This window comes from Lygodium microphyllum, chromosome 29 (assembly GCF_053477565.2).
Source record: "Lygodium microphyllum isolate KBCC chromosome 29, Lygodium_microphyllum_v1.1.10, whole genome shotgun sequence".
NCBI classification, from domain to species: Eukaryota; Viridiplantae; Streptophyta; class Polypodiopsida; order Schizaeales; family Lygodiaceae; genus Lygodium; species Lygodium microphyllum.
The window spans coordinates 23,469,336-23,487,469 of NC_141163.1; the positions used below are offsets into that span (position 1 = coordinate 23,469,336).

The following is an 18,134-nucleotide window of genomic DNA, read 5'->3' on the forward strand; positions in this document are numbered from 1 at the left end:
CGTGGTGGAAACGCATCAAAGAAAGTAAGTTGTCCACTATACATGCAAGTATTGAATGTTTGTATCCCATTCTTATGTTTGTTGGTTTTCAATTACAGAGTACTCCGACTGTGCTCACTACCATGTTAGTGTACGGTGCCAATTCATTGAGGTTCCAAAGGCAAAGGAAGCAGAGCTACTACTCGCACTAGACACCACCAACGTGTAAGTCTTCTTCCTTTAACTATGCTCCTCTTTGTAATATGTTACACTTACATTCTCATATTATGCTTTTGTTTGTTTTCAATAGTATTTCCAGAGCTCATGTTACTCCAAATATTGCGCATGAGGTGTATATGTTTCAAAAGTTTGGTATTGCAAACAAAGACTCCATTCTAGATAGATTGAGTCCGGCCATGAGGAAGTGGGCTGAGGTTGAGATGAGTATAGAGGCAAGGTATTATCATGGTGTTGCTCCATGGTATAACTCTCCTTGCGGTTTAATATCTCAGCTTGTATGGAAGGTGATTTTCTTTCTATGGCTCACTTGTATGAGATGTGCTTTTCTATCTCTAATTTAGTTTTTTTTTTGGAACGATAGGATGAATTTCATGTCTTCATCTCAAAAGAAACTGCTAAGCTGGAGGCTCTTGGTCTAGATGAGGTAGAGAGGAAGAAACATTTGGAGAAGGCTACAAGGGTGGAAGAGGAGCGCCTTAAGGATAGGGGTTACAAATACCTATCCATTGCTAATCCCCAAAATGGTGATGAGTTCTTTAAGTTGTTATTTGGGCTAAAGTGGGATGATGCAAGCATGCTCAAGATCACAAGAGACAAGCTGTATTGTCTCACAAGCTCAAAAATCCCTGCGGAAAGGTAATTTGTATATATAACGCAAGCTGTGTGTATGTGATGCTTTTTTCTTCAATGCTTTCTATTTGCGTATATTGTTGTGCATCATAGGAAAAAAATATTGTTGCATCTTATGAGTCTCATAAAGGCCAAAGACCCCCAATACCCGCATTTTGGTGATTATAAGCTCTTTCGGGTTTACATGAAGAAAGAGACATATTGGGCTCACTTGCATTCGGAGGCACTACTTCAGATTGATAGGATACAAGTAGAAGGTCCACAGCTACCAGATTCATTTGAGGAGTTCTTTAAGCTTAACATGAAGAATCATGTCATGCAGGTTGACTCAATGCAGTGCATTCATATTGCTTTCTTAAGTTCTTTCTTAAAATGTATATGTGCTAATGTTAAGCGCTTGTGAAACTTGTGTAGGCTTTTGTACACCTCTTGGATGGAGTGAAATCTTCAGATGTTGCAGAGAAGATGCCAGAGCTTACGTTTTCAGCCAAACGTGTGATTTATAGATTAGCATGCATTTTCATATTAGATTGTGTGTCTGATTTTCATATTAGATTGCATGCATTTGCTTGCGTAATTGGCAAGAATGTTGCAGGTGGATACTACAATGTGTAGAAGAGAAGAGGCTGGATGCAGCTCCGCAATTCACAAGAGAGTGGATTGATGTTCGTGATGAGAACACTATGTATTCTCCATCATTACGTGAGAGAAAATTGACGGCATGGGAGGCAAGTGTTTGCCCTTGGTGGCTGGATTACCCTATGGGGGTTATCCCTAAGGAAGAGAAAGATCTGCAGGACAGTAAGTACTTCAATCTATGTAAACATCTCGTCACTTTTGTAGCAATAGTTTTTGTGCTCATGCATGGGAGTCTAAGGGTGAATGATACTATGTAGGATTCAAGGAGGGAGTTGATACTCATGAACCGCTTACCGCACCCACCACTGTAGAGGAGCAAGCAACCAAGGCTACCAAAGGTGCCACCCAAGGTACTCAAGGTGATCCAGGGAGAAAAAATGTGCCAGAGTCCTCTATGGCGCCCACCACCTCCTTTGTTGCAGATTCATCTCTTGGTCGAGAGAATTGGGAGAGGCGACCTATGACCCGTTTAGTAGGTGAGAAGACTTATATTAACTTGAAATTCGTGTATGATTATTAAAAATAAATTACTTTGAAATAATTGTTGCAGGGTTCCAGTATCAAACATATGTCGATGCTCTATTAGTGGATGTGACCCAAATTGATAGATTTGCCCTTGATAGGTAGACATGACAACTACATATTGCAAGAACATCAATTTACATGTTGCATATAGCATTGCATCATCGTTTACTTTGCATTAATGACTATGTTGTTTTGTGTATAGCATCAACAAGTTTTTTGCAACACAAAAGATGCATCCTTATAGCAAAGATGGAGTTCCATGTCAAGAGGTGGCTCGATTGATATTTGCGGATTTTCCTACGAGCTTGCTTGTGGATGCTCTAGGTCCCATCCCATTGGGTAAGTTATGCTTCTCATACATCAAACTCACTTCTCATATATCATAATGCCAATGTTGTTTGTAGAGGGCATAACTATTCCCAAGTGGAACACGTTCTCAAATGGTCTAGTTATGGGTTGTATGGAGCTTGCTCGCGAGTATTTGGCCGACCAGGGATTCTTAGTCACTATGTGCTTAGCAGAGCATATAGGTGAGTTTATGACGGATGCGGCAAGAGTGGGGCTTGTGCTTCACCGCACTTGGACACTCATGTGTGACTCCAAGGCTTATCGACATCCCGTTACTAGAGAGGCGGTAAGATAACAAAGTTGGATACGTTGAACGTATGGTTGTATGTTCTAAATAAAGTTTGTGTTACATGCTTTAAATAAAAACATGGATCACTTATTCTATTTCCACTAGTGAATAGGTACTTGATCTTACTATGTGTCTTTGGTATCGTGCTAGTCATGTTGTGCCTTGCTATGATAGAGAGGCTGGGGAGAAGATTTCAGAGAGATTGTTTCCAGCGTATCGTAGCTACATGATGGATGATTGTGTCTTTCCCATGGACGTTGATGGTGTCATTGTCAGAGGCGGAGCAGAGAGGTCTCATCTTTTCTTTCGGTAAGTAGTCTTGCATGTTTTTGCTCTCAGGTTACCTTGTATGGTATTTTCATTGTTTCTACTTGCATGGCCGCAAAGATTCTGTATCTTGATTGGTGATATGTGATTGGTGATATGGTTAGGTGGTTACTAGCTACATTTACGAAATTCTACGACTATGTTTTGGATGTGTTTGTGGGGTGTGATGGTTTGGCGCGGGCCAGTGCAGAGGAGATGAGACATTGCATGTGTCTAGAAATAGATGATGTGCTCTATGGGGAGTGTTTGTCCACCATAGTGTGTGGACCGGTACCATGCTGAGAGAGAGTGCGTTTTTTTTTTCGAGAGACTCTAGACATTTCATTTTGTTACTACTTTTATATGTTTATTATACACTTCGTCATGTGACTATGCCCGATTTTGTCTAAGAGATTACATGCATTGGGATCTTTGATTTGTTTTTAGGAAGAGTGTACCTTGCGACTATTTGACACGAATATATTTTACTAGTTTTCCATTGGTTTTGTTTTCTTGATGTGTGTTCATGTAAATGCAATGTGTCGTACTCCTTAAGTAAGACTATTTATATGCAGAATGGATATGTTGCACAAAAAAGCTAAAAAAAAAAGAGATTGATTAGAAAAGAACGAAAATGAAAGCCTGCAAAAATAAAATCCCCTCTAGAAGATATGCCATGTCATTACCTACATCTTCGATGATGACATCATGAAATATTCTAGAATATCTTTAGTCGCCCTCCAACACCTATAAAAGGAAGGGCTCGCCATAGAGCTCCTCAATCTTGCCAATGCGAGTCTTAGGAGCTCAAGGAGTCGAGACCTCCAAGTAAGTAACTTCGAGTTCCAGTTCTAGTTCTTCTCTAGTCATGGTATCTAGTCTTGTCTTGTCTTCCATTACACTCCTGCTATCTTGTCATCTTGTAATCTCGTAGTATGATATCTTGTCTAGTACTATCTTGTATCTTGTTCATCCCCATCAAGGGGTTCTTGTAATTTTGATATCTTGTATCTATACCTATGGTCCCGGGTTGTGGAATCCTTCATATACTATTGAGTCCTATTGTCTATACCTACTGTCCCAAGTTGTGGGATTTTCTGTATCTTGTTAAGTTATCATTGTACCTTGTGCCCCTATGTGATATTATCTTGTAATCAAAATTCTTGTAACAAATCTTGCATCTAGTCTAGTCTCTCGAGCACAATCTAGTGCTCCCATAACAGAACTAACATGGTCTCTTACATATTCTATAAGGTGCACCTCCTAGGAAAACAACAATATGATTGGTAGGGATTGAGATAGTGGAATGACTAGTAGATGTTATGATAGAGAAGAAGATAAGGGGCTTTGTGATACGGAGAAGAGATATTGAGTTTGTGAAGAGAAATAGATATCATGGAAAATAAATGATTTAGACCAAATTACACATCTAGTAGATAATAGTTGAATGTAATCTCATTGAATAAAAGATAGGCCCATAGATGAATAGTGATACTAATAATCAATCCTGTCATAGTCTCTATTGTTAATGAAGTTGGTGTAGCTACTGGCAAACCATGAGCAAAAAAAGGTGTTATCAATACCAATGATGGTGTTGACACTGGATGTTGCATGTAAAGAAGCTAATTCCTACAGGAAACCATTAAACTAAAAATACAAGAAATAGACATAAAATGTCAAGAAACAATAGCCAAGGTGGCTAGGCATGAAATGATATTACCAATGTTGGCTGAGAATCAATTGATGAGTGGCTGCAGTATGGTATGCACCCCAAGCTATGGTGGCCAAGAGTATTCACCCTCTTAGATGGTGGGAGGTTGAGACCTCAAACATGTAATATTTGTAAAATGGAAAAAAAATCATTCACATGTTACATCTCCACCTTTTATACTTAACCCTAGCCTACCCTAGACTAAGGCATTTATACTTTATTACAAGCCATCTCGGCCTAAAAGAGCTTTGTCCTCAAAGCTGGAGTAGGGACAATTTACAAGGAAAAATTACAAGGATAGCTTTATAAGTGAGGAATCCATACTGAAATGAAACTCCAAGCTGAAGAAGATCTCATATGTCAATGAAGTACAAGTATGAAATTTGATTATACTGCTAGAAACTGTCCAAAACATGCTTGTAACGTGTCCACCTGTTCACTTGTAGGACACATTTTAGCAGCCCATCAGGAAGAGAGTCCAGAAAGCGCTGCTCGGCATTCCCACGGAATGTCACGGGGTTTGAAATCTAGGTCTTCCCGAGTTTGCCATGAAGTGGAAGCATTCGGGCCGTTCCCACTTAGGGCCGACCTGAATCAGGGTTTTCCTAGTGGTCAAATTCCTGGAACGGTAGCTAGCGTCGAACCCCAAGCGAATTACTTTACGTAGAAACGTCAGGGTCGAAGCGGATTCATGCTGCACTTGGTTCAAGGAGAATGAGAAATGAGAGGGATGCAAAGCTCAACCTCTCTGCCCATAAGGCATAGTCCCATTCCGTTCCCCTAAAATAGCATAAATCGGGGTTCTAGTATCCTAGACTCTAAGTCGACATTCCTTGTTGTGCATTTCCTTTGAGAAAAGTTCCATGCTGTTAATTTCGTTTGAGAAAAGTTCTCGGCCAACCGGGACCATCCATCTATAGGACGGACCCATGGCCACATCCACCGCACTTTTCTCAGGGTTGCTTTAGTTGTCTAATTACCTACCACATTTAGTTGGACATGCATAAAATAGCTTCCTTAATTAGCCAATTAGTCACCGGTTCCTTCACGTAATCTTAGCACTAACATAGAAAAACAGTGCCAAACAAGTTACTTTTCAACAATCGCTCTTATTTATCTTTGGAATACATCATAATAATCCAGTCCGTAGGCTAATCCATAATCCGCCCGAAGGCAATCCATAATCCACCCAAAGGCAATCCAGCAATCCTCAAGGATTACTAATCCAAGTTTCCGCCCATAGACTATTATGCGGGCCTCGAGATCCAATCCCGAGTCACGTCGGCCTCTTGTGCAGGACCCGAAAGGCAAGGGATTTACGGCCAGAGCCCCCCCTGGCACCCAAGCATCCTCCTGCTCTCCAAGTAGCACCCAACAGAGAGACCTCTCGCGACGGGTTCTGTCCACCTTCCCGGCGTGGCTAAAAATCCCCTTGGTTAGGGTTAGGCAGAGAGTTGGGGGTAACTGATGCTGCCTCTCCCTTTAGGCCTTCAACTTGAAGCATTAATTATCTTTCCATCCTTAGTTCATTCAGCAAAGCAATACAAAAAGTGCTCCTAACTTATACAAACACAAACAGTCCAGTGATTGTTTATTTTTGGCCAACTGCTAAGGTATATTCCTTATCTTCGAATGCATCCAGCATTCAATCCGGGATCAATTTCGACTTGGAAAGATCCCCAAGGGTTTGTTTGTTTACCCTTTTATCCTTGGGTTAGGATCATACCCTGTCAACCCAAATTAACCATGTCAACCCAAATTAACCAACACCTTAGGTTTCTTAAGTTAAGACAGTTAATCCTGGCGACCGTGTCGCTCTAACTTGATTGATCCTTTGCTTACTAAGCAATACATAACTTCCCTTAACTTGGAAAATCAGCCCAATAAGGGTGATGTAGCAGGATGTCTACTCATCCTCTTGCAAGTTAGACTTGCGCTAGAGCCTGCCAACCTTGTTCCAAGGAGTGGCAAATCTATCTTGTGATGCTTGAGCGATACTTGTGGATTTTTGATAAATTTTTCGACTACCATGCGGGATGCCGAGAGTTTTCAGTCAGTGTGGGACCTCAAGACGGATGCGCAGAATTTTTCAGAGGTCAAATTGGAGTCCGGACGCGAAAGTTGCCAGAAATTGGCCAAATTTGAAAAGGTGGACAAAAAAATTAAGGCCAAGAGGGGGTGCCCTTTGGGAGGGGGCACCCCCCCTCCATTTTTTTTCACGCAGGCGGCAGCATCTTCACGCCATGAACGGCGCGAAAAAAACGCCCCCCCCCCCCCCCCCCCCCCCCCACCCACAAATCGTGCATGGAGCATTAAACCAACCTATACAACAGATCATAGCCGGCAAATCCTCCCTCTCTCTCCTCTCTATGGGCTGTTCATGCGCACTATCTTGAAGGAGGAATCGGGAAGGAGATTGAAGGAAAGGGTGATGGAGATTGATGGAGATGCTGAAGATTGATGTGCAGCATTGGATTGAGAGCAATGGAGGCTCCGTTCGCTGGTCACACAGTCATTTAATGTGTCTCGGGTTTCGTAAAAACATGGTATGACAATTTTTATGAAGAAAATGAAGGGTTTTTGGTATTTTATGATGGTAATGATGTTCTTATTTGATGAAAATTTGTTTGAGTGCTGGTTGCATCATGATTAATTGCTTTTTATCATAAAATTTTGATTTTTCAATGATTTACATGCGCTATTTAATTCTCGTAAAACTCGAAATGCGGTTTTTAAGCGGTAAAATGATAGTTTTGTCGTTTCGGGTGGGTGAAATGTGTTCCTATGGGGGAAAAATGAAAACTAAATTGAATCTGAATACGTTGAAGTGATGGGAACAAGAAAAATCAGAAAATAACATATTTTATTGACAAATAAATCAAGAAAATGAAAAAAATAAAAGAAAAAATAGAAATATGCTTCACAAAAATAAGAAAAAAATATAATGATTGTTTATGGATGTATGGTAGTGGCAAAGCATGAGGTTTAGCCTCATTTTGCCCTATCTCCTTGTCAAAGTTTGTGATTTATCGCTTTTCACACATCAAAACATGACAAAATGAACCTCTACACCTATGCAACAAAAGCAATACCTAAACGTAGGGGGGTGGGATGTTTGAATGATGCAATTTGCGTGCTGATTGTTGCTAATTTTCTTATGTATATCATGATATAGATTTTATTGTATTTTAATTAAGAGGATAGTAGCACGAGTGTTGTCTCGGTGCTATCCTTACATTGTCGCAACGAGTTAGTGAATGAGCATTGGAAAGCCTGGTTGTGCACAGCACGTTTCTGATTGAAAATTATGTTTGAGCACTTCAGGATCATCCACTTTTGCATGTGCATGTCAACCATGGTGTCAAAATACAAAGGACTGGATGCATAGCACTTGTTTTCGATGACGATGACCCACGCTTGAGTGTGGAAAGGCAACCTAAGCCGCCGTAGGATAGACATTCGTTTCCTGGGGAATTATTTGAAGCGAACACATGCTATCTCCTGGAATACGTTCAAAATGAAAGAGTGGAGTTTTTTCGTTTGTTCTTTATGTTGAGCATCGCATCAAGGGGCCAATCCTTGTGATGTAGGAGAGCTGCAATGGGTCCGCAGTAATTCCACCGAGAGGTTGCCTCCCATATATGTGATTATCAGGGCATTTATTGCCGATCTGTATGGGTTCTCCCTCTGTGGAGTTTATAGAAAGGGAAACGTTAGACTACAAAACTAAAACGTATAGATTAGGCTTTAGGACAGTTCATCCTTTAGCAGCAGATAGATGCTCCTAGCCCGCGAGGCCGTGTGGGTGTGGTTGTCGATTATGAGCATGAGGTCTGGCTAGGGCTGTAGCCAGTGTCGGCCCAGTTGAGGTCCCTTCAGTGGTGCATCTGCCGGGAGCTGCCAACAAGTGGTGGTTCTCGAATCTAGGGTTTTTGGGGACCAAAAAAGTTGGTTTATGTCCTCTGACAAGGACCGTCAAGCCGAAATACAAAAAGCAGAACGTGCTGAGAGGACTAGACGGCGGTTGGAGATTGTAAGATGCTATTCTCCTCAAAGGAGCAGCCCGATACGCATAAAAGGTAGTGGTCTTAGTAACCCAACTATTGCACATAGTCCTTTAGGTGCAGAAGAAAACGCAAGTTCTTCCTCTCTTCCACCAAGTCAACCCACTTCAAGTGGGGGTGTGATCCCATCAGTCCAAACTCTATTGCCAATCCGATTGTCATCAACCCATTGCAATTCCTGTAGGGACGCTGGATCTGCAAGCTTTAGGAGTCCCTTTGCCCATTTTTAATGGGTTAGCCGAAGAAGATGCGGAGTTTCACATTTGTGAATTCCAAATATTAATGTTTAATTACCACATCCAAGATGAGGGACATCTTATGATGTTCTTTAACATGACATTAAAAGGAAGGGCTGCAGTATGGTATCATAGCATAGAGACTGGAACCATCACTACAATTGACCAATTTTATGCAGCTTTACGAGGAGAATTATGCCCCTGAAAGAGGTGGCCAATACTGGTTGCGTGTTTTGAATGTAACACACCAAGACCCCCATGAGAATATGAAAGCCTATGCCAAGAAGCTTAAGGAAGTATTTCGTAAGTTACGAACTTACATTCCCATTCCGTCGGCTGCCCAATTGCAATACTTCTTGCATGGATTGGATTTCAATATTCAGGTACAATTGAGTAGTGTGGCTTTGGCTGATATAGACATCGCCATCACGCAGGCAGAAGGAGTAGAGTCAGGATTACAAACGGCCTACTCCTCTCGAATAAATCTTAATGCGGGTCTAGTACGTGGAGGCAATTTACCATTGATGAATGGAAGTCAAGGGATGCCTATGAATAACCCTAATGGGAGAGGAAGCATGGTTCAAAATGTACCTTTGCTACCAGCTCCTCCCAGTGTGACTATGCCTATGGCCAGTCAATTGGCTCCACCAAATGTTGGAGGCCAAGCTTCGAACCCTAATGTTGTTCCTGTGAGTCAATAACCAATGCCCAATCAAATTGTTAGGCCAATGGAATGACGGATAGACAATCAAGGCTATGAGTCGAGTGCCTCTAATGTCCTTGGTGAAGTTAAGGATATGATGAAGCACTACACTAACATGATTTCTGAACAATATCGGCAAATAGCTGTTGACGTCAATTTTTTGAAGCAGCAGAATCTGATAGGGAGTCGATGCCCTGAAGAGGGTGGTCCCTCGAGATTTAGCTGTAAGTGGTGTGGCAGACAACATTTCCCTAGAAACTGTCCAAATGTTAAATGTGATATTTGTGGGAAGTCGGGCCACTTAGCTGCTACCTGTTGGAGTAAGATTAGTTCCCTCCAACAAGGGAGTAAACAGCCAGGTCCAGTTAATCATAGAGCGCAAGGTAATAACCTCCAGCAAAATGATGGACCAAGACAAATACTGCAAAGGGGAAAGGCCACTATAGAGGAGTTGCCACAAGGCAATGGAGTCAGCCTTATCGAGGCTGTACGCATCAATGGCGCTGAAACCTCTAACCTATGAGCCATGACAAGAGGCTAAAAGGCTAAAGAGGGTGATAAAGATAATGCAAAACCAGTCGAGGAAAACCCTAAGCAAGGGGATAAGGGGACGCAAGTCGTGAATCCTAGTGTGGAAGGTGGACCTCTAAGGCCTATTGACAGAAAATTCGATCCTAAGAAGGATGAGGAAGTGCCAAGAAAGAAGGCAAGAGCTAAAAGAGAAGCACCAAAGCCGGTCCTGAGACCAAAAGAGAGAATGGTTTGGAGAGAAAAGAGAGCTTTGGCTACCTATCATGATTTTGATTTAGCAAGTTCTCTTTGAAAAGTCAAACCACATGTAAACCTCTTACAGTTGATTAAATTATCTCCATGAGTACACAAGGAATTCAAGAAGAACCTACGTATTGGGTATATTGTAGAACCTTTGGGCATAGCACGAGTAGGGGAAGATTGGTTTGATCATGCTGAAAAGAATTGCCCTAGGGTTCCAGCATACATGAATGGAATATTAGTGGAGCATGCTATCATAGACATTGGGTCCTCCGTCAATATCATGAGTTCAGAGTTGATGGAGAGGTTGGGTCTAGGCATCCAAAAAGATGGCTCCACCCTTCTTAGAATGGCTGATGATAGTCTAAGGCAATCCGAAGGTTGCGTTACTAAAGTCCATGTTACAGTTGCAAGTGTAGAATGCTTCTTGGACTTTAGGGTGATAAGATTTGCAGAACGTCCTAGCTATCGAGTCTTGCTAGGCAGGCCTTGGATCTTACGAACAGACTGTCAAGTCGATATACCTGCCGGTCGAGTGGTTCTGGGTAGAGGTGCTAATCGAGTAATAGTCAATGCTTACCTTGAGTCTCCTCAGAGTGAGAGAGCTCCTTTATCCTCTACTAAATTAGAAATAGCAGATGATCCATCTGGTAGTGAGACATCATCTACTGATGAATCTAAAGAGGGGTCCACTATGGAGGATATTTATCACATAACTCTAGATGAGCCGATAGAGCCTCAAGATAGGATAAGAGACGCGGATGTGATTGAGTTGGACCTTGGCACGCCGAATGAGTCGTGACCAATTAAATTAGGTTCCATGCTCAGTTCAGCAGAAAGGGAGGACTATGTGTCCTTGATTCAAGAATTCCGTGACATCTTTGCTTGGAGTTATGATGAGCTGAGAGGCATTCCCCGCACCTTAGTTGTTCATACTATTCCTGTAAAAGAAGGCAGTCGTCCTGTGCGTCAGAAATTAAGGCGTATGCCTTTTGAATTGAGGGACGGGCTATTTGAGGAGTTACAGAAGTTATGGAAAGTTGGTTTAATCTTCCCTATACAGCACACAGAATGTGTTCACCAGTTGTCATCAGGAAGAAGAAAAACAACTAGATCTGACTATGTGTAGATTTTAGAGAGCTGAATAAGCAGACGGTTAAGGATTACTACCCGTTGTCATTTATTGACCAGATTTTGGATCAATTAGCGGGTAGGAAAATATATTCGTTTATGGATTGCTTTGCGGGTTATAACTAGATGGAAATTGCAGAAGAGGACAAGTTGAAAATGACTTTCATTACTGTCTTTGGTACTTTTGCGTACCATGTGATGGCCTTTGGATTGTGCAATGCACCTGGATCATGGCAACAAACAACAAACAAGACCTTTGGTGACATCTCCCCAGATGAGTTGAAAGTATTTATTGATGACTTGGGGGTAGCCACTGTAAGGAAAATGATGTTGATTATCTTAAGAAAGTGCTTTGAGCGCTGCAGACGATTTTGTATCACTCTTAACCCACGGAAGTATGTCTTTGGAGTGCCTTATGGGCTATTGCTAGGCCATGTGGTCAGCTTAGTAGGGATCGCAACTAACCCTGAAAAGATCAAGGTTATAGTCACTATGAGTCCACCACACACTCTGAAAGAGGTATATAGCTCATCGATAGGGTACTATCGGAGGCTTATAAATGCCTTGGCAAAAAGGAGGTTGCCATTAACGAACTTATTATCCTTTAGCTGTCTATTTGTATGGAGTGACCCTTGTAAGGTAGCTTTCGAGGATGTGAAACAGGAGCTAGTAAAAGCACCAGTTTTAAAAGCACCTAAAAGAGGCGAGGTATTTTACATATTTTCAGCAGCCACCATGCATAGTATCAGCTGCTGTTTAGCCCAAATTTGGGAGGAAAAGTGGTATCATCTGATAACTTTTGCTAGTAAAAAATTGGGCATATAAAAAACTAACTACACCTACATGGAGAAGTTGTGCCTTGCGATGGTCTTTGCGACTAAAAAATTCAAGCACTACATCCTCTATGAGAAGGTAGTTTTCTATACGAAGGCGGAAGGGCTTAGATTGCTTAAGAACAAGCTACAACCGCCTGATCGTCTGGCAAAGTGGTTAATCACTTTGCAAGAGTTTGATTATGAGATTAAGAGTAAGCCACCAAGGTTACAGGGTATTGTGGAATGCGTTGTGGATTTCGGGGAGCCGAAAGAGACTTTGGTTGAAGGAAGTGATATCGAAGAAATGTTTAAAATTGATATAGTTTCTATCCCATCTTGGTATATTGCTATCACGCATTATCTATCAACGGGAGAGACTGGAGTTGGTTTATCAAAATCAAAAAAGAAGAAAATCAGACAACAGGCTTTGAAGTTTTCCTTGATCGCAGGAACACTATATCGGTAGGGTGTTGATGATATCTATCGCCGATGTGTGATGCCTGACGAGGTTTCTTTCATCTTGGAAGAGTGCCATGACTCTGCGTGTGGAGGGCACTTCGCTGGACAGTTGACGGCACAGAAAGCTTTAAGAGCTGGATATTGGTGGCCGTCCATCTTCCAAGATTCCTTTGAGTACGTTAAGAGATGTGATACCTGTCAAAGATATGACAGTAGAGAGAATAGGAAATGCCCACTTACGCCTATCATGGCTATCCTTCCATTTGAGAAGTGGGGCATTGACTTTGTGGGTCCTATCACCCTGTCGTCTACTACTCAGAAGAGATACATTATAGTAGCAACTGATTATTTTACAAAATGGTTAGAAGCGCGGGCCATGAGGCAAGACAATGCAAAAGAGACTGCAAGTTTCCTTTTAGAGCAGATTATTTGCCGTTTCGGACCACCGAAGGGACTAGTGTCGGACTGTGGAACCCACTTTTTGAATAAAGTGATCAAAAGTCTGACTGAAGCTTGGCAAATCAAGCACAACAAAATGACCCCCTATAATCTGCAAGCCAACGGGCAAGTCAAAAGTACTAATAAGCATCTTGTGGGTATCTTGTCTAAAATAGTCTCTGAGAAGAAATGAGACTGGGACAGGAAGTTGTATGTGGCAGTATGGGCATACAATACAACGTTCAAGCGAGCTACCGGCCATACTCCATTTAAATTAGTTTATGGGGAAGAGTGTGTGTTACCCCTCGAAATCGAGTTGCCAACCATACAGTTTGTAAGTAACCACTCTTTGGGAGACGAGGATACACTCTTTGAACGTTTCACGACCATAGCCCACCTGGATGAGTTGAAATTGCAGAGCTTATTACACCAGGAGGTAGCTAAACGTCGGATGAAGCAGTTGCACGACCTTAAAGCAAAGAAGTATACCTTTAAAAAAGGGCAATTAGTTCTGTACTACGATGCGCGTAGGGAGCTGTTTCCAGGGAAGCTGGAACCTAGATGGGATGGCCCCTACAAGATTGTCAGGATAGGAAAAAATAGGTCTACAGCTCTACTAGTTGATCTGCATGGAGTAGAATTTAAAAATAAGGTTAATCTTAATAAGATTAAAGCTTATTATTTCTAAGTATACTAACACGGAGAAATGCATTGCAGGTCCATGCTGGGGCTGATTTGAGACCTGCAAAAGAGCTTAAAGCTGGTTGATGGGGTGGTTAATTCTTATTTGGAGCACCCATATCTAGAGTAGAGATACCATCAGGGGAAACTTATCTGGTGGAGCAAAGGATACAAAGTGATTGAGCAAGAAGATGGAACCTTTGTGTGGGAGATCAAAGTCTTCTGCCATCACTGCTTACGAATGTTGACAAGTATGCATGTTGAGTTTAATTAAGAAGGTGGGATGGAGCCGTCAGTTCATCCTCTAAACATGCTAAATTTTGAATATCATAATTACGAATAGAGGAGTTCGTGATGGCAGGCTGTGTAAACCCATTGTGGACGTACACATTATATTTTGACGGAGCGTCCAGGGGCCCTAATAAAAAAGGGAGTGTTGGAGTAGTAATCCGAGATCCTCGACGTAGAGTTATGATGAAGTTAGCTGCTTATCTCGGGGTAGGATTCACTAACAACATGGCGGAGTATAAAGCCTTGATTATGGGACTGTATATTGCCAAGCAAGGTGGTATTCGGCGGTTGTTAGTAAAAGGGGATTCCCAGTTGATCTTGAATCAACTAGATGGCATCGGAATCCCATCCTTTGTATATATCATCGAACTGCCATGACCCTACTTGAGGAGTTTAAGAGAGTGTCTCTTCAGCTGATTCCACGTTACTAGAATCAATTTCCAGACTCACTGGCAAACCTTGCTTATGAAGAAGACCTTTTCTTCAACTGTGGTCCTAGTTTGGATATTGCTATCAATAATGAGACAGGAACCGGTCGCTTGTGGGGAATGTTATCAGAGCATGCAATATATGGCAGTGATGTGGGTGATGCAAAGAGTAGCTGAGACCCATCTACCGTTGTTGTCCTGGACCCATAGGCTGATTAGACAACATGTTATGCATACGCCTCTTGCTATATATGCAGGAGGGATGGGTCATAATCTTATGCATTTAGCTTAGGGCTGTGAGCCCTATTTTTCCTACTTGGAAAGGAGCATATTATTGTATATCTGTATTATTTCGGGGAGGGATGTGTAGGTGCTATTCTGTTTGATCTCGTTAGGCCAAGAGAGCCAGTTTTGCGAGGTTTTAAATGTTTTATTTCATTAGGCCAAGAGGGCCAACCAGTTTTATAGTGAAATGCTTTATTTCATTAGGCCCAGAGGGCTAGTCGTCTGTTTAGTACAGGTGCGGTTAATGGTTTCTTGTTTTAGTCCTATGCTAGACAAGTTCAAAGAAGAGCTTGGAAGGAGCCTATGTCACGTGGAAGCTTCTCGTGGCCCTATCCAGGCGATATCTCTCCTTTACGAGTCCCGTGTTTTTTATGTTATATATGTCTGTGTACTTGTAGGGGATTTTCTTTTCTTGTTGGGGACCGGCATCCAATGCATGAAGTCCCAGGTTTAGGTTAGGTATGTCTAAGGGAGGTCTGAGTAGTTATTGCCTCCTGTAAAGACATTGCCAAGCATCGAAAGACCTGTTTTAGAAAGCAGTCCTAGTGACCCTGTTTTGCTAGCCTACTAGGCAGCCATTCTAGGAGTTCTTGTTAGTTGTGAGGTAGTTAGAGAAGCCTGCCGAAGGAAAAAATGATGATGATAGGGGGAAAAAAAACCCCCGAAAATCTCAAAGAAAATAAATATATACAAAGGTGTGTAAAAAGGGGTTCTAACCCCTATAAAAAATAGAAAAGAAAAGAAAGGAAAATTTATAAGCAGTTGCTCATCGCCTTGCGAAGGCCTGGTAGGTTCCTGGGGAAGAGTCAGACCCAGGGTCGATGCCTTGTCTTCCCAGGGGTGGCGTCTCGCTGGAAAAGAAGAAAGTAAGGAAGGTTGGAGCGAAAATAAAAGTGAGCATCAGAAAAGGATTAAGTGTCGCCTCGCAAGGGCTTGGTAGGTTCTTGGGACCGAGACAGGACCTGAGGCCGATGCCTTGTTCTCCTTGGGTCACTACACTCAACTCCCTCCTTTTTACATGCCCGAGAACGGGGGAATAAATACCTAAAGGAAGAAATGTGCTAAAAGAAAATACTTCTTCATCAGGCTATAGGAGTCCTCACCTAGTAGGAGCTTTTGGGGTGTATTGTCCTTAGTTAGGTAGGTAGTTCAGACCACCACTTAGGGTGACCTCTTTGATAGTTCTTTTTAGTTTAGCCATGTTGGAGCAGTCAGTTAGTGACTAGCATTGGACTTTCTATCAGATTATGCTAGGCCTACTCCTTGTGGTTTCATGCCTTGGTTTTGTCAGGGTAGGGTGAGCATTGTGCTGTGGTTTAATATGTATCAATTTTGTATCAGCTTGATGCTTCCTTTGGCTATTTTGTGCAAATCTGTTATGGGATTCGATGGGCTAAGTCGCCCTATCCCGTGGTTGCCAATGAGAGCAGATTTTTGAGCCTGGAATGTGCCTAAAATTTGCCAAAAAATCTGAAATTTAGGGGAAAAATCTTCGACATCGAAGGCGGTGGCTGCATCTAAGACGATTTTAAGCACCAAGTGAAAGACGACTTTAAAAAGGCACCTGAGCGACACTTGTGGATTTTTGATAATTTTTCAGACTGTCCTGCGGGATGCCGGGAGCTGCCAGTCAGTGCAGGACCTCAAGACGGACGCGCAGAATTTTTCAGAGGTCAAATAAGAGTCCGGACATGAAAGTTGCTAGAAATTGGCCAAATTTGAAAATGTTGACAAAAAAATTAAGGCCAAGAGGGGGTGCCCTTTGGGAGGGGGCACCCCCCTCCATTTTTTTTCACGTAGGCGGCAACATCTTCACGCCATGAACGGCGCGAAAAAAACGCCCCCCCCCCCCCACAAATCGTGCATGGAGCATTAAACCAACCTATACAACAGATCATAGTCGGCAAATCCTCCATCTTTCCTGATCCTATCACCGCCCTTCGTACGAGATACGGCTGACCGAATGGAGAGATCAAAATCTAGTCTCTCTCTCTCTCCTCCCTCTCTCTCCTCTCTATGGGTTGTTCATGTGCACTATCTTGAAGGAGGAATCGGGAAGGAGATTGAAGGAAACGGTGATGGAGATGCTGAAGATTGATGTGCAGCATTGGATTGAGAGCAATGGAAGCTCCATCCACTGGTCACACAATCATTTAATGTGTCTCAGGTTTCGTAAAAACACGGTATGTCCATTTTTATGAAGAAAATGAAGGGTTTTGGGTATTTTATGATGGTAATGATGTTCTTATTTGATGAAAATTTGTTTGAGTGCTGGTTGCATCATGATTAATTGTTGTTTATTAGAAAATTTTGATTTTGCAATGATTTACATGTGCTATTTAATTCCCGTAAAACCCGAAGGGCGGTTTTCAAGTGGTAAAATGATAGTTTTGTCGTTTCGAGTGGGTGAAATGTGTTCTTATGGGAGAAAAGTGAAAAATAAATTGAATGTGAATACGTTGAAGTGATTGGAACAAGAACAATAAAAAAATAGCATATTTTATTGATAAATAAATCAAGAAAATTAGAAAAATAAAAGGACAAATAGAAATACGCTTCACAAAAATAAGAAAAAAATATAATGATTATTTGTGGATGTATGGTAGTGGCAAAGCATGAGGTTTAGCCTCATTTTGCCCTATCTTCTTCTCAAAGTTTGTAATTTATCGCTTTTCATACATCAAAACATGAGAAAATGAACCTCTACACCTATGCAACAAAAGCAATACCTAAACATAGGGGGGTGGGATGTTTGAATGATGCGATTTGAGTGCTGATTGTTGCTGATTTGCTTATGTATATCATGATATAGAGTTTATTGTATTTTAATTAAGAGGATAGTAGCATGAGTGTTGTCTCGGTGCTATCCTTACATCGTCGCAACGAGTTAGTGAATGAGCATTGGAAAGCCTGGTTGTGCACAACACGTTTCTAATTGAAAATTATGTTTGAGCACCAGGATCATCCACTTTTGCATGTGCATGTCAACCATGGTGTCAAAATACACAAGATTGGATGCATAGCACCTGTTTTCGATGACGATGATCCACGCTTGAGTATGGAAAGGCAACCTAAGCTGTAGGATAGACGTTCGTTTCTTAGGAAATTATTTGGAGAGGACACATGCTATCTCCTGGAATACATTCAAAATGAAAGAGTGGAGTT

At 41.8% G+C, this 18,134-nt stretch overlaps 1 protein-coding gene across 1 annotated transcript; it reads left to right on the forward strand.

Annotated features, from left to right (window-relative positions):
- Positions 1-2,428: 2,428 nt before the first annotated feature.
- Positions 2,429-3,259, forward strand: LOC148010454 (uncharacterized). The gene is made up of 3 exons (XM_087671077.1): positions 2,429-2,647; positions 2,763-2,959; positions 3,082-3,259. Exons 1-3 carry the CDS (start codon positions 2,465-2,467, stop codon positions 3,257-3,259), a joined length of 558 nt encoding a protein of 185 aa, XP_087527203.1. The 5' UTR covers positions 2,429-2,464.
- Positions 3,260-18,134: the final 14,875 nt, after the last annotated feature.